Source organism: Empidonax traillii, unplaced genomic scaffold, assembly GCF_003031625.1.
Source record: "Empidonax traillii isolate 1590-97213 ecotype Southwest subspecies unplaced genomic scaffold, ASM303162v1 scaffold40:size2234952, whole genome shotgun sequence".
Taxonomy (NCBI): domain Eukaryota; kingdom Metazoa; phylum Chordata; class Aves; order Passeriformes; family Tyrannidae; genus Empidonax; species Empidonax traillii.
The window spans coordinates 2,075,408-2,091,880 of record NW_020955233.1 but is presented as its reverse complement, the minus strand read 5'-3'; the positions used below and the strand labels follow the sequence as shown (position 1 = coordinate 2,091,880).

Genomic DNA, 16,473 nt, shown 5'->3' with positions numbered 1-16,473 from the left:
GGTATTACATATGTGCTGCCAGAAAACCTCACAGACTAGAAGCACCAAAATGCCACAGGAAAAATATTACAAATGGAGATGAAAAAAAGCCGGTGCCAGCAGCATAAGACAGAGTATTTGGCTCCCAATCAGTACTCAGGGAAGTTTCAAATTTATCTGCAGTGGTTAGGGATCTCTAACAAATCACTCACATAGCACAGTTATTAAAGCAAACTGTTCTCTGTCATCTGGCAGGGAAATGTCGCCAGGTACATGACATGAAAAATGCTCAAGACCGTCCTTGCCCAAGCACTGAAAGCCAAGAGAACCCAGATTACTGGCTAAGGTGCAAGAAAATTCCCGACTCCCAGACTCCAAATGCTACGATCACAGACCGGTCATCAGAGAGGCAGCAAAAAGTGGGGTGTGTAAGGCACAGGCTACAGCACAGAAACGTGCAGGGCCTGAAGAGCAATCACGCAAAAATTAGAGGAAAACACAACACACCAGGTAGTACATGTAACACCCCCTTCCCTCTTTACAACTACCAGAACTGGAATGCACAGGCAAGACCTGCCTGCTGGTGGCCCCAGAGCAGTACCTTTCCTCCTCCCCTTGGACACTCCACAGCTGCTGCCGTGTGATGACTGCAGGGGCATTTTATCCTCGTTACTCAGCTCCTTGCCCTCCTCAGAGGATGACAGATTAAGCAGGAAACCTTCTTGCTCCTGGGTCTGGGCATTCTGCTCATCTACAGCTGTATGGACAGAGAAAGTAGGTGAGTTTCTCAAAGCTCTTCCAGCAAGGAATACCTCCCACTGATGTAAACAAAAACAGAATGGGACTCTATGTGTCCCAATTCCTTAGAGGAAAGAACAGGCATAACAAAAACCTCAGGTACTCAGACAACTTGAGATGTAAACTGTGTTACAGGTGATGGGCTTCGGTTTATTTGCATTTAGATGTTGCCAGGAATTCTACCCAGACAGACATGAAGTGATTAATGAATTTTCTGTTTGCTTAATCTGTAGTGGTGCAATAACATAAGCCACTTGAAAAAGGCACTTAGACACATACAGTGGAGGAGGAAGAAAATAGCAGCTGGTAAAAACCAATTCAAACAGAGGGAAGAATCAGATTATATACTTTGGAAGAAGAAAAACAGTTTGGAAAAGTTGGAACAAACACATCTGAAATGTAGCTGGAGTTTGCTGGAGCGCTGATAAGATTTAAGCACTAGCACATTGCCTAAAGAAATCAAAATGTCCTTTGCATGTAATCAACAGGGCTCTTCCTCCCCAGCAGCCCCTGCCAGGGCACAGCTCCAAACTGACCACAGCTGCTCTACCAGCTCCACAGGGGGATGAGCCCCCGCTTCCTGCAGTCTCTTCCCCTCCCTTGTGCTGACTCTGGAGTTCCTCAAAATTGCCCACGAGGCAACCCAACCCACCAGCCCATCAGTTCAACCCACCAGCCCATCAGAAATAAACGCTTCAGGCTGGATTAAGCAAATTGCCTGGGGCTCCATAAGAACTCCACAAACACCAAACTGGCCTAAGGTAAGCAGCAGCAAAGTGGGGCAGCAGTGAGGTCAAGGCCTCTATTTCACCAGAAGCAGGTTGTTTGCTCCACTTCCATCCTCCCATACTACTTCACCTTCAGGATAGGTTGTATACAGTGTTGCAGTGCTGGAAATCCACTGCAATGCTTTGTAACTTACTACACAGTTGTTCATAGTGCACATTTGGGTGGGCACTGACATCACATCTGCAACTTCAGTGCTTTTACCTGCAGTGACAAGCTGTAAAGTACTTCCTTTGGTCTCAGTTAAACCCTTGTTTATGACTAACATCTGGGAAACTGGTGCCTTTCAAAAGAAATAAAACTTGGAGCTATGAGGGGTGTGCCTGGAGAGAGACAAGGGTCAAGGTGTGGAGAAAGTCACCTGCCTAAGAAGTTCAGAACAGAACAGAACTGATTTGTACCAAAGGTGCAGCACTGTAAGTTTTTCCCAGGGACAAAGCTCATGCAAGAAGTTCCTGCCTGCTCTTGAGATTGTGCCACAGCAGTGTTTTGCTCAGCTCTGCTATAAAGAGATTTCTGAAACAATCCAAGTTAAAAAACTGAAAATGCTTTCTTCCCAAATATTTTCGATCTGTTTTACAGCAGGGCCATACAAACAGCTGCACTGACACAGTTGTGGTATGGGTGGGGACAGACAGGAAATGCAAATTAACAGAGTGTGGGAGGACAGGAACTTCCTAAACCAGCCCAAAGGGAGAGAAAACACCTTGATCTTCAGGCTCATTTACCAAGCAATGTTTCCAACATTGGTGGGCTTGGCACTGAAACTAAATAACCAGGCTTACTGAGTAGCTTCCCTAGCTCAGGAGAGCTGTTGTCAATGAAGAGCCCTACTGCCCTGGAACAAAGGAAATGTATTCTTCTCAAGAGGCTGCAGAAGTGCCCAGCAGGACTCCTGGCAGTCACCTTTCTCTGCGTGCTCTATGATCTGGCGAATGGCCTTTTTCAGGCTGTTGGCTCTCAGCATCAGCTGCTCCCGGGGCCGGAATATCTGGGGCCGGGCCGTGCACGACGAGCCCACCGAGCGCTCGCTCGAGGAGTCGCAGGCACTGCCCGACCCATCCCCATCCTCCGTCTCCTCTGCAATGGTGGGAGGAGGGTTTGGCAGAGACGAAGATGCTTGAGATTCATCATTCAGTGTCTTCAGCAATGAGTCCAGCTTCTCCTTCAGGACACAGCACTACAAGGAGAAGAAAAACATCTGAGTAGAACTAACAGTAGGCCTGGGTAGCTCGTTTCTTTAGTGCCTGCTGAACTGCTGCTGTCCCAGTTCTCTGTAAACAGAGCAGTTTTACACTTTAGAAGTAGAAAGCCAAACAATTTTCAGATTTTACCTTCCTGGCCATGACCTCTGATTCCTCTGAGCTTTCTGTTGCCTTCTCATAGGCTTTTCCTACTCGAGCCACAAAATCCTTCACTGTCTCACAAAGCACCCTGGACAAAGGAGGAAATGAAAACAACGTCATGCAAGGATTGTCACAGGATTTCCACAGTGCAGATTTCACTTAGAGAAGTTGTCCTCTAGGTACTCACTTTGCTGAGGAGATGACCACTGAGTGTTGGTCAGAAGTCAAAATTTTGGACAAATGAGCAGCCACCGAGTCTTCGTAGCAGAGAATCTTCTGCACCTGTTGACAGTCAGAAACAAATCATTGAGGTGCTCCTTCCCAACATTACAACACATGCTGTGCAACCCTGGCTCCCCAGAGAGTACCTATCACTCTATAGGTTCTATTTGCCCTGGAAAACGTCCACAGTCCAGGGCTCTGTTACTCACTGAAGACCTGCATCTGATGAAAAAACTAATGCTGAATCCAGAAACGATCAGCAGTGCAGTTCTTAAGAGTCTCTGATCAACTGCAGATCTAAAAGCACCTTATTTTGACTGCTATGCAGCTTGTCACTATTTCAACAACTTGATGTCATAACAGCAAATAAAAGTCAATTATCTCCTTTCTGTCCTGTTCCCAGGATCTTCTCCTCATCCCTCATTCTGCTTGTTGACTCTGGCAACCCGACCTCCATCCTTCTCAATAATACTTCATTGACTTAAAGCTCCAGATCTTTGCAGCTCTGGCTGCACCCAAGCCATGGCTCAGGTCTGCTCCACTGGAGCTCAGCCACTGTCTCCCATCCCATCTGCTCCAAGGCTCCAGTCCCCTGCTCTCTGCATCCTGGGAGGTACCTCTGAATCCTCATTGAAATCCTCCGTGACTGTGGAAGTGGAGGCCTGGCGAGGGAGTTTGGTTTCATACACCATGATGCTCCACCTGTTGAAAACCACACTTGTCACTGCACTGCAGATGATTTCATCCTTTATCCAAAGGACACAGCAGGTTAGAACCTCAAGGCAGAACAAACTGCACTATGGGGGGGCCATAGAGTTGGAGTGGAAATGCAGAGGGGTTGAACTAGGGAAGAGGGAAGGATGACAAGATGAACAAGTGTTCTACAGCACAGGGAACTTCCCTGCACTTCTCTCTCCACAGAAATTCTATAGGCATTACTCAATTCAACATAAGAGATGCCAAAATGCAACTCTAAGAACAAGAAGTATTTTTAAATGTACAAAATATACAGGAGGCATCAATACTAGGGGCAGACACCCACATTCAGCTTTTGTTTCTAAGCCAAACTCAAGACAAATTGCTTCAAGTTTACAAAGAAAAAAAAATAGCTCAAAAAAATAAGTCATGATTTTAAGGGTGAAAAATTCAATTGATGAGAACTCTGGAACAGAAGAGAGGATACAGGACATCAGCAATTTCACTTGTTACTGTTCTGCAGGAGTGACATGGAAAGCCAGACCACCTTTTGTTGCTAGAGGGTGACAGGGGATTATCAAAAGAAAAAAGTTATCTGGCATTAGTAAGAGGTCCAACAGCTTGGCAGAATCATACAGCTCAGTTCTCCCCTGGCAGGGTATTTTCACACAACTCTGGCACAGCAGAGGATGTTAGTGATGGTTACTCACCTGTCCAGCATTTTGGTACTGGCCCTCTCCAGCTTCTCCAGGATCTGTGGCAGCTGGGTGTCATCATCACAGGCAGACCCCCAGCCTAACACACGGGCAAGGTCATTCCCTGTTCCCAAGGGAAGCACTCCCAGCTGGCACTGCATGAGAGAAAAGGAAACCAAAAGTGATATTCAAACATGAAAACACAAGCCAGGAACAGCCACAAGTAACATGACTGATTCCTTAACACACCAGTCACTGAAACACAACTAATCCCAGGGTGGGGAGAAAGTAACTGGATGGGTAAAACAGCCAGGAGAGCGTGCAAATGTAGAAAAATTTCCTCTGCTTTTAGTTGTTAATTGAGAGAGGAGCATTTTACAGCTACTACCTGAAGGAGCACCTCGCTGAAGTAACCTCTCCTACAGAGGTTTGTATGTAACCATAGGGTGGTGCTATTGTGTTTCTGTAAAATTAGCAGACACAGCTCCCAGACAAAATGGAAACTAAAATTAAACACCTACTCCAATGAAGTTTCTGCCTATGCCAAGACTCCCAAATTACACCACGAGAGTTAAAAGGATGAGGAATTAAATAGATGAGGAGCACAGGCCATGTGGAACTCTCAGGGTTTCTAACTGCAGCCCTTTCAGAGCATGTCTCTGCTGGCAAGGGAACAGGAGTACTCCAAAAGCTGGATCTTGTGGAGGAACACTGGAGTCAGGAATAATGAATTAATCCATTCCTGCTTCTGGCAGAACACTCGTGAAGAGCACTGCTGTGGGTGAGCTTCCAGCAGCTTCAGTCCTGGGGCAAACTACAGCTGCATGACCAAGGAAAGCCTCTTCAGCCCATGCTGTTGTTACTTCATTCCTTCACCCCACCAAGCTCCTGGGCAGGTACCTGTTTGTGAAGGTTGAGGCTATCAATTTCAGAGAGAACCCAGCCAACACTTCCATCCCCACCACAAACCAGGATCCGGAAAGTGTCAAATTTCTGGAATAAGCGTAAACTACAGAGGAGAGAAGGAAAAAAAGCAAGAGGGAAAACCAATAAGCTGTTACAGAAAGAAATGATAAACAATTCCAATCCAGGTAATGAACATGGCAGCTTTGCTTATTGTAGGCTCTGATTTCACAATGAGTATGAGTCACTGTCAGACTCCAGATGAATTAAAATGGTTATAATTAAGGAATTATAAATACAGCTAAGCAACTTACAATGGCTATTCACTATAGAAATATCTCCCAGACATGCTCCACTACTAAAGCAGGACACTTTTGTCTGTACAGAACAGGAAACAAGCATGTGATAGCTGATTATCCACTGAATTAACTCCCTCTTGCAGGCCACTTACTTGCCACTGCTGGACTGCTCAGAGGCCACACAATCAAAGTAAAGTTTCAAGACAGGGAACTTCCTGCAGTCACTCAGCAAGGAGACAACTGCAAGAGGATGTAAAGCCTCCCAAGCTTTAGTCCATCTTTCAGAAAAGCAACACAAACCAATGCTGTGGTGCCTGGTCTGTCCTGCAGGCAGGCAAACAGCTCAGCAGTGGCAATTTCTCTATTCACCCTTTCCACAGTAATTAAAAACCTCTCCTTAAGCTGTTTGAAACTCTGCTTCTTACCAAACACCTTCAAGCCCTACTAGCTGCTTTTATTTTGGTTTTATATGTATGGTTTTTATTATTACCTAAACAGGATTTGATGGAGTACGTGGAAATCCTTATTTTATCAGGCATTGTTGACACATAAAAAATGGCTACCAGAAATGACAGCATCTTATGGTACAGTCTGATTGGCACCAGCTGAAAATATTTAAATTATCAAGAAGCAGCCTGTACCCTATACTATCACTTCCCTTTTGAGAGAGCATAGAAGAGCAGCTGTTGTAGAAGCTGTGCACCACAGCTTGAGAAAGTAATTGATTCCCTCCCTTCCATTCTCTCCTGCTTAAAAGCAAAATTCCTCTCTCCAGTCAGTCCAACTGAGGAAGGGAAGAAGAAAAACACCTAATTTTACAAGTCCTCTTAGTTTTCAGCCAAACACATCCCCTGGACAGAACACTGCAGCTTTAAATGCCAGTGCTGTGGCAAAGGACACAGGAGTTCTCAGGAGAGCAGAACCCAAAGGTCGCTCATCCAGGAGTGGACACTCCCAGATTTAGTTCCCTGCATCTACAGATCTAGTCAAAGACTTGGAGTCACAGTCAGAAAAGGATGAGGAAAATTAACTTTGTGTTGGCTCTTATGAGGAGCATAGTTGCAGGTATACACTAAAGACATTTATTCCACAGCACTCTCTTTTTTTTTTTTTTAATCTACAGATATTCTAGGTAAAAGGTCTGAAATGTCACCAAGATGCCAGGGCAGAACCAGCTGTACCAAATGCACTCAAAAAAGATCTTTCCCCAATATCACCATGAAATCTTTAAGGGATGGAAGTTTCACTTACTTCCCAGGTAAGTTATTTCTCAATAAATCTCATGTTGACAATATTAATTTTCTATCTATGATATCTATCTGTTCACTTGAGTTAACTGAAGTTCATTCTCCTTAGCAGTAATCAGGATGCCTTTTACAATCTGTTTGCTGACAAGTTTTCTTCTGGATTCAAGCTTTCTACACTTGGTCTTCTTCCAGGGGAGTGTTTCTGGAACTCCCCCAAAAGGCCTCAAGCTGTCCTGCTGTTACCCACAAATGGAAATAATAACCTTTTTCAACAACATTTTTGGTTTTAGCTAATCAATAACACTAAACACAGAGAGAGGAAAACCTCTCCAAATTTCGTAAGTGTTCAGTTTTCTCTGAGGAATAGGTTCCTTGTTATATTTGAGGATGAGCTTAACCAAATAAATCCTTTGTACCTCCCTGATATTTACAAGGAATGTGTTTCTACAGAATATCTGCCTACCCCAGGTGAGGTCCTCCATTCATGAGGTCAAAGACCTGGGCTGGATTCAGCAGCTGTTTGAATCTTCGTAGAAATTTTACACCTTGGTTGTCTCCACTCTTTGAGTTGACAAAGACCAACAAAGGACTTGTGCAAGAAGGGGGACAAGTAGCTTTCCAGAAACCTGTTGGGGAAAAGGGAAGGGAGAGGGAGGAAAAGCCAAGAAACGTGAAGCTGCCCATGGAGATGGAAAGAAAAAAACCCAACACCCCACAGCCCAGTCCAGCTATGAAGCAGCTAATACTTTCCTTCTGCTTATGGCACTCACTGGGCAAATGCCAAATGTGCACAGCCCTGAATCCAGCATGAACCCCACCTCATGCTGCCAAGTATCACACTTATCTCCTAGCAGTATGCCAAAATTTTCAGCTTCCTCAACCTTCCCAAACTGCTTCTGCAACACAGTCATTCTCAATAAACTTCACCAGCTGCAGCTCAGCAAACACTGACATTACAGGGTGATAAACTGAGTGCAAAAGCAAAGTAAACAGTTCACTCAGCAATGGCTTCCAGTTGGGAATTTCAGCCACACCAAAAGCAGAATTTTCAGCTGACAGAGCCTGGCATTAACAGTGTCAGCTGAAGAGACTGTGACTGAGAGGAAGGGAAACGAGCTACTTACTCGCAGTACTTACCATCTGAATCAATGCTGTTCAGAGCAGTAGGAGGAATGACAGACACTTTGCACAGCCCAAGAGGGCACTTGTTTGGCAGCAACTCTTTACATGCTGTGTGTACCTGGAAACACCATCAGAAAAGTAATTCAGACCCTTTTGGGCACTGTGGTGTAGCTCCTAAAGCCACCCAACAGGAGGTTGGAAGAGTAAGAAAGATGGAGGGGGTAAAATGACCAGGAAATGTTAATTGATAAATTTATTGATAAAAGTTATTTTAAGAATGATCTAATCAGTCTTTTACTAATTCTTCTCCTTTCATGTAGTTTGCTGTTTGAATTTGTGAGACAAGCCCTTCCAGAGCTGAGAGAACCAGATAACAGATTCTGTGACTTTAAGAGCCTTCAGGCACTCTGCTTTCAAAATCCCAGCCTCAGTTGAGAGATCCAGAGTAAAAACAAAAGAAAAGGCTGGGACCTCAAGGAAACAAGAAAGCAAAAAAACAAAGCAGGAAACCATGAAGGACATAAGAGCTAAGAGAAGAAGGGATTAATGAACCCTCCAAGAAAGGAAATACAAAGCAGAGCAGGACACTTCAGTAATTTCTGCTACATGAAGGCTGTAAGAGAGAGGGTTTGCTTGGGGTTTGAACCCTCATTCTAAATGCATATTTTGTGATACTTCTCTGACAGGTATTACAGACTACTGGAAACACAGCATGATCTGCACCACTGCAGTGGTTAGGCGAGAGAAATCTACTGCAGTGGAAGGGAAACTGCTATTACTAAAATAGCTGAGTATTCTTTACAGTTTGTTGTACCTTTCCAACTTGCAGAAATAACAAACAATGCCTCCTTAAAATCCAGCATATTCCATGCCTGAAGCATTGATTCATATCTAGTGTAATTAGATTCTTCTATGAAAGCTCACTCTCAAAATGAAATGAGCTTGCACATACATATTTCAGGTTACTTTTATGCATCATAGCGACACTTTTCAGCACAATTAAATTTCTAACTCTTGCAGAACAACGAAGTCCTTCGTGGCAAATGAAGGACATGATTTCGCTTTGAGTAAATGTCATTAAAAGAACACAGCCCAGAGCTGATCAAAGCCTGTCCTTCACTGAAATGGTAACTCACCATGGCTTTGCACCACAGGCAGCGCCAATCTTGCAAGCGCAGGACGCTGCCACAGGTTTTGTCACACACGGTGCATTTGGCGCTCACGGGCAGGTTTCCCTCCAGCCACTGATGTGGCATCGAGATCTGCAAACGGCATACAGGGACAGAAGCAACTTAAAGGTGCAGGAGGCACAGGGGCTCTGAGATAGACAGTCTTCATATGCAATGTTTAAGGAGAGGAGGCAGTTTCTAGAAAACACCTGAGGACCAATTCTGGCATCTTACACCATACACAAAGAGTCCAGGTGACTTACTCCAGACTACCCAGGAAACACTGACTTGCATCATATGCTAAGGTGCTGTTCCAAACACCCATTTACTTTTCTTTTGCCAAAACTCCGATCAAGTTTCCTGTGCCTCCAATTATGTAACCTTAACTTCCCCAGTCCATAGCAGGATTCTTCCTATTAAGGAGTCCTTGCTGCCCTGGTCAGACTTTTCACAAAGAAGTTCATGCTCCAGAGGCCCTTCCCACATAAAGGCAGAATCTGCTATTTATGTAGTGAAAAAAAAAAACTGAAGAGCTTTTTCCAGAGCCAGCGCTTCCATTTCCAAGTAAGGCTGGAAGAGTCCAGGCTAACACCTACCCCATCTTCATCCTCAATGATATCTTTCCCGATAGAGGCCAGAGTTGTCCACTTGCAATTGTTGGTTGCCCGCACAGCACAGCGCTTGTGAGCTTTAAACTTGCACACTGTGGAGGAAGAGAAGGATACATTAATTAATCCTTCCTCAGAAGTCTAATGTGAAAGTATGTCAATGGCTCCAGAAGAAAGCATGGGCACGCTTCAGCCTCATTAGCAGCGCCAAAACAATCACCTCTGCGTGTTCTGAGGATCTAGCTATTATTCTTGCCTTGTCACTTTTGCCAGTTGCTTGTACAAAGCTTAGTTATCACCCTGTTAAGTCTGCCATGATTCAGATAGTCGTACACTCCTCCATCCTTTTGCACAGTGTGGGTGTCACCTCATTCACACCAGAAGCATGAGCTGTGCACAGCCACACACGTCTGCTGAGAAAGAACAACCTCCTGGCACTCACACACTAAACAAGGATGTTCTTACAAAGAGAATTCTTTTCATGAACAGGAGGATTCTCAGGAATACTCTACCTGCTACCTCCCAAGGGTGTATCCCTCACTGCAGGAGGATGGCTTTAATAAAGGAGGGCAGTATTTGGGTCTCTGGGGAGCAGCAGCAGTGCAGGCTGGGGGAAGCACACCTACCCTCACAGGACAGCCCATGCGAGGTGACCCCGGACAGCGCCTCCCGGCACACGTTGCAGTAGGTGGGCCGGGCGTGCGAGCAGGCGTACCAGTTGTGCATCCCTGAGAAATGGTCCATGCTGTACTGGGTAGACTAATGGCACAAACGGGTTACAGCAAGGTCTAAACACAACCAACAAGACTTTTTTCCTTGAAGACTTGCACAAAGCAGTCAAAAAAGGAAGAAACAGAACACTTTTTTAGCAGTAACTCCAGAAGGTCTTTAAGTCAAAAGACACCTCCTGCTCCTGTCCCACCTCCCATCCTTGTCTCACTACAAGTGCATGTAGGGAAATGAACTGGAGAATTTATCTGCTGGAGAATTTATCCCCATTTTTTGCTGGATTAAGTTTTCAGCAAGATCAATTCCCCAGCGTGGCTTACTGCATAGCAGAGGGATGCTTGTGCCTCGATGGGAGGCAAGATCAGAGTGGGCAAAACACAAGGCAGCTTCTCTTGGTGGCAGTGCTGGCCTCAATCCAGCCCCAGGAAGCAGGCAGAGGCACTGAAGCAGGCACAATAACCAACAGGCAAGATGTGAATTGGAACAGGGAGGATAACTGAAGAGTTATCCTCATGGGAGGGGAACTGTGTTTCATAACCTACCCACAGCCTGGAAAGTGCTATCAAGGTTACCAAGGGAGCACATACAAAGCCACAAATACTGTTTTGAGAACAGTGTGTTTGGGATCAATTTTACAGAAGGCCTAACACTATTACCACCCACTGCAGTCAATGAAATGACTTATATTAACTGCAATCTCAAACAAGCTGTGCATTAGCAGATGAGACACAGAGTACAAAGGAACACATTTTCTTATTACCTCAAAATGTTCACGGTTTTGTACAGTCTTCAGTGCTGCAATCCAGTCTTCCATCTCTTTTCTGTTATCAGCACAAAGGATAAGCTTCCGACACGGAGTGATAATCTGAAGAGAGAGAAAATGAAGAGTGTGTATTCTGGGCACATCAGTGAGAGGCAGCAACAGACACCTTGTCACTGGTTCAGCTACTGAAGCTATTTTCAGAGGCAGGGAGCTGCACAACACAAGGTATTTGCACCTTTCAGCCATGTTTCTCTTCCACCATAACACACCTTAATTCCTTCCTAAATGTAGAGAACCACAGGGATTTGAGCTGTCATTCCCAATACTGAACTGAGTAAAGAAATCTCTCACACCCAAATAACCACCTAGCACAAATCAAGTACAGAGTAGCAGGATTGTAGACCTTGCATCAGCCTTTTTAAATTGGCAACAACATTGAAATATTTTATTAATAGCATAATATACCAGTTTCTAGAAATTAATGAATCAGACAACATACTCTATCATATCATACTAAAAATATGTTTAATCATGACAAGAAAGAAGGGAGGAGAGGAGAAACAAAACAAAATAAGTATTCTAGAAGAGAAATCACTGTATTTTGAACCCTCATGTTTCCTTCTATGTTTATTACCTGCAAGATATTCCAACAAATATTCATTCCCCTAGCAGCTGGAGGTTGTGGTGAGCTTGCCCCCCTCTAAAAATCCTGTCCTCAGTGTGTTTCTGTCCTGGGTTAATTCCCAGCATCAGCTGTCCTGTGTCAACCAAAGTGTTTTAGCCCAGGGCACACAGGGGGCCACTCTCCCCTGCGCACAGGAAGGCAGCAGGTCCCTGTGTCCCCTGCCACCTGTCCCTCTCCTTCAGTCACACGGCGGCAGCAGAGAGAAATAAAGCTCTCCAGAGCAGCACGGCTGCTGTCCTCGGGGCTGCCCCGTCCCCTGGGCTCCAGCCCCGACTAGAAATCAACACGTATTCTTCCTCAGACAAAGCCTTTCTTTCCACACTGTAGGTGTCTCATCGGCACCTCCAACTGCTTTTCATCAAACTGACTTGGTAAGTCAGACCAATATGAAGTGTTTGCAAGACCAAAGCTCTGTTAAGGTTGAGCACCCCCAGCAAAAAACAAAAGGCTCCCTTTTATGTCAACTCTAAAAATGTCCTTTTTCCCTTTCCTGCACTCCTCTACATTTTGTACATGAAAAAAATTGCCTACATAATCTGCTTTACCAGTAAATTGTACCCTAGCATCTGAAAGAATGGATTAAAATAAACGTTTGTGCCAATTTGATGAAGCCCAACCATGCAGCCAAAGTTCTGTTAATGAACACAAACACCCACACATATCACTCCAATGTTTATTGCCCAGTGTTTATTACCATTTTCCATTCCATTTCTCACTTCTCCCATTATCATTCATAAAACAGATTAAAAATAAAAGCCTCTGAAGTTGAACATCAAACTTGTAGCTGATGTTGAAGTGCCTCAGAGTATCTGCCAAGAAATGTGGATGTAATGTCAACGCAAGAGATATACCTGGAAATTTCTGCTTTATTTTAAGCTCTTCAATTTTCAGTCTGTATTTCTTTTCATTGACATACTGCAGCATTCACCTGCAATAACATCAACCTGACTCAGAGGTACGACCAATGCCTAGAAAAGGGTGCTACAGACACATTAAGTAGGTAATGAAAGGAGCTGAATCCCTTTTTAAAGCAGGAACTGGCCATTCATATTAAAAACACAGTTTTGGCATTTGGACCATTCTATCTTGGACAAAATGACCTGATCTGTATCAATTGTAAGCCAACAGAAATAAATATTTATGCTATTCCAAAAATAAAACTTAAAAAAACTCCTTCTCTCTTCCCTCACTTTCCTTTAAACAATTCCAGCTCTGATAACATTTATTCCCAAAGAAGGTAATCCCAGGAATGTTTCTTCTTACTTGGGAAAGCAGAGAAGTGAGTAGCTAAATGCATTTCCATCAAAAACTCTGCTATGGAAGAATGGCTACCTTAGAGAAGTTTTTACAGAGCATGAAACACTGATGCAAAAATCAGTGTGAAGTCAGAAAAGAACAAGGGGTATCTCTGAGTCCTGCTAAGAGGAAGCAGCTTTTTCCCTGGAAGCAAAACCAAGTTCCACTAATTTGTTCAGAGAGCACTGGGCCTGACCTTTTTCCAGCTCCAAAGCCAGAACATCTATAACTGCATATGCACAACAGGACCACATGGAAAGTCCAAACACCCCAGGATGAAGCATCTGAGGAGCTCTCCTTGCTTTCAAAGCAGCCAGGTGCTGGAGTGAACCACCAGTTCTTCCATCAGGCCACTGGTTCTTGAGCACTGGAGAAAAACAACTTCACAACACTCCCAGTCAGTGCTGTCCCCCTGCCTATTTTTTTTTGCCTTTTGGAGCTTGTGGGTAGGTGGGGAAGCAGGGGAGAAAGGAAAAGGCAAACTATAGCATAGTTTTTAATCACACTGGAAGACGTGAAATTTAAAATATTGGCATAAAATACAGAAATGCAGACACTCTGTTGATAAGAATTTCTGAGGCTGTTGAGTTACTGGATCACTGGAGAGACAAACTAATCCCTTAAGTCACCTACTGCATCATCTTAAAAAGACCCACATTCAGTGTTAGACAATACTCTGTTCAAAGAACAAGGTTGGAGTTTATACGACAAGAGGATAAGTAATGAGATTAAAAGATTTTCATACATGAATCATCCAGATGAAGAGTCACAGAACTAAAAGGGTCTACTGTGTAACTACAAAACTGCAAATAAAATGTTACTGTGCAGGATACATTTAGGGAGAGCATTCCCAATTAGTCAGTTCTAAAGCAACATTTGCATTGCAATTTATTGGTATCACCAGAGATGGGAAATAAAAGAATAAAATCTCAAACCTCACCCCTAAGAAGGACAAATCAGGACAATCCAGGATTCACTGTGAAGGACTGATAAGATTTTAATGTAACCAGTGCAACAATTCTTTGGGGAAATGAAGAACACATACAAATCTGTTTTCCTGATTAACATGCAGTGTGTTACAGTTAAACATTTTAACAGTGATAATTAGGAATCCAGAAACACGTTAACAGGGACACTTCCTTCACAGAGTGGTTCAACAGCCCTTCACACAGTCACACACAGCCTTGTGAGCCTCGGGAGCACAGGACACTCCTGCCTTCCCTGCACTGCAGTAGCTGCCGGGCTCTCACCTGCACAGGCTGATGTTCAGCAGGAGAGCCACTGCACTGTCCTGAGCTACAGAAACAGGCTCTCGCTCCCACGGAAAGGAAAACACTCCTCCTACCACTTCTACCTCCCTCTACTTGAGGCAGTAATTTCAGCTCCAGACACCCACCTACCGAAGGCTACTGACAGAGGGACAGAGGCTGTTACTGCGCTGTTCAGACAAGAGCCAGGAGCCAGCTAACACCTCACACCCAAAAATACAAAGTAATTCTTGTCATCTCCAAAGCAACCCTGCCCCTTGAAAGCTGCCCTTTCCCAGCCAGGGAACTGGCTCCCAGCTGCAGCTGCGACGAGCCGGCACACTCCGGAACACGAGGCTTGGTTATCCCTGTTGGCAAACGTGGCTACAAACCAGCAGGGTCCAGCTATTTTGCTGTGTTCCGGTTACAGCTCTTGACTAACATCCTGGAACAGTATATTCCACAGGATGACGACGCACTAGGTGAAGTAGCATTTCCTTTTATTTGTTCTAAATTTACAAAGCAGTAATGTCATCTAAGTGACCTCTTGTTCCCATGTAAACGGAGAGCACGAAAACAACGCTCTGATCGCTTTTGAGTTAGGATGAAGGCTGACTTGTGAGGAGTAAAAAGAAAAAAAAAAAAAACCACAATAAAAAGTCTTCAGATTTATTTATAATCTCATACATTTTTGACCTGTTGGGGGATTGGCAGAACTCTGAGCGTTCCTGCCCTGAAACAACTCAGAATTTTATCTTGATACGAGCAATTACGCAAATAAAAAGTGCGTGGTCTTCCTTAAAAGGGAATATTAAAAACTAACATACTTTTTAGATCCTAAGTGCTACTGCACTTTTGGGTGAGGTTCTTTAGATTTTACTCCTTACTAGAAACTGGATACCCAGAGCTCATCACATGGTGACAGGGTTGAGGCCTAATCCTGACCAGCAAAACAGCTCCACAGTTATGGGGGAAAAAAAAGTCTTCCAATCCCTCTAATAAGTCCTGGAAAGCCATAAAGATGGATGGGAATGGTAGGAAGGCTTAAATTAGGGCACAGGTTAATTACAAACTGAATATGAAACCCTGGAAATATCTTCTGCAGAACTGAAGGTGACAATCAGCTCCCCAGCAGGTCACTCCTTTGCAGGCTGTTATGTGCCCCCCTTGCAGATGAGTCAGCTCAAGTCTATCAGAGAAACTCTCCATTTTCAAGCTCGCTCACTCTAAACCTAAAAAACCCCGAATCTGAAAACAGCCATGCCTCCACTGGCTCTCTTATGCAAACACCAATGCTCCCCTGACACTTTAAATTTAGCTTTATCTTGTCTGTCTCTCCCTGACACGGCACATGCCCTCTTACCAGCTGTTAACCCCCATCACCTCTCATGTTGAGCCACACTCCTCTGTCCAAAACTAACACCACTTTACTGACATTTCAAATCCGGCCAGCTGGCAAATAACAGAGCCAACCAAAGAAAATTCCCCATTTCACGTTCTAAAAATGGACTGATGTCCCTGGATGTCCTTCCCTGAAGAACAGCTGTGAATAATCGGATTAGAAAGGCAGTCCAAAAAACTCCTATATTAGACCAAATTTTACTTCACCCTTTGCTGTTTTGCTGTACTGAGCAACTTTACCCCACTCAACAGTTGGAACATAAACTTCATTTTCTGGTCTTGCTGCCACACAAGACAGCTTTATCACTCCTGCTCACTTCCTCTTGCAGCAGTTTCCGGCTGCCCAGAAACTTCTCAGCAGTAGAGTGACAGTCTGGCCAAGCGTGCCCTGGCACTGTTAGTTATCAGAGTAGATCTGCTGAGCTCAGTGACCACAAAGATGGCAAAGCAAGTTAAGATCACACTGGCCCAATGCTGGAGCT

At 44.3% G+C, this 16,473-nt stretch overlaps 1 protein-coding gene across 6 annotated transcripts in view; it reads right to left on the bottom strand.

The window, feature by feature from the left end:
* DGKD (diacylglycerol kinase delta) overlaps positions 1-16,473 on the bottom strand; it is a 69,932-nt gene that overhangs the window by 24,450 nt on the left and 29,009 nt on the right. For all 6 annotated transcript variants that reach the window (XR_003570597.1, XR_003570596.1, XM_027878362.1 and 3 more), the window contains 13 exons: positions 11,360-11,464; positions 10,497-10,629; positions 9,859-9,965; positions 9,230-9,355; positions 8,109-8,211; positions 7,435-7,597; positions 5,423-5,531; positions 4,538-4,677; positions 3,749-3,833; positions 3,097-3,191; positions 2,898-2,997; positions 2,470-2,743; positions 581-736 (listed from right to left, as the gene is read on the bottom strand). Coding sequence is in view for 4 of the 6 variants with exons in the window: in XM_027878362.1 (XP_027734163.1) it covers positions 581-736; positions 2,470-2,743; positions 2,898-2,997; positions 3,097-3,191; positions 3,749-3,833; positions 4,538-4,677; positions 5,423-5,531; positions 7,435-7,597; positions 8,109-8,211; positions 9,230-9,355; positions 9,859-9,965; positions 10,497-10,629; positions 11,360-11,464 (1,696 nt within the window). In the remaining 2 variants the exon portion in view is untranslated. The remainder of the gene's footprint in view (positions 1-580; positions 737-2,469; positions 2,744-2,897; positions 2,998-3,096; positions 3,192-3,748; positions 3,834-4,537; positions 4,678-5,422; positions 5,532-7,434; positions 7,598-8,108; positions 8,212-9,229; positions 9,356-9,858; positions 9,966-10,496; positions 10,630-11,359; positions 11,465-16,473) is intronic.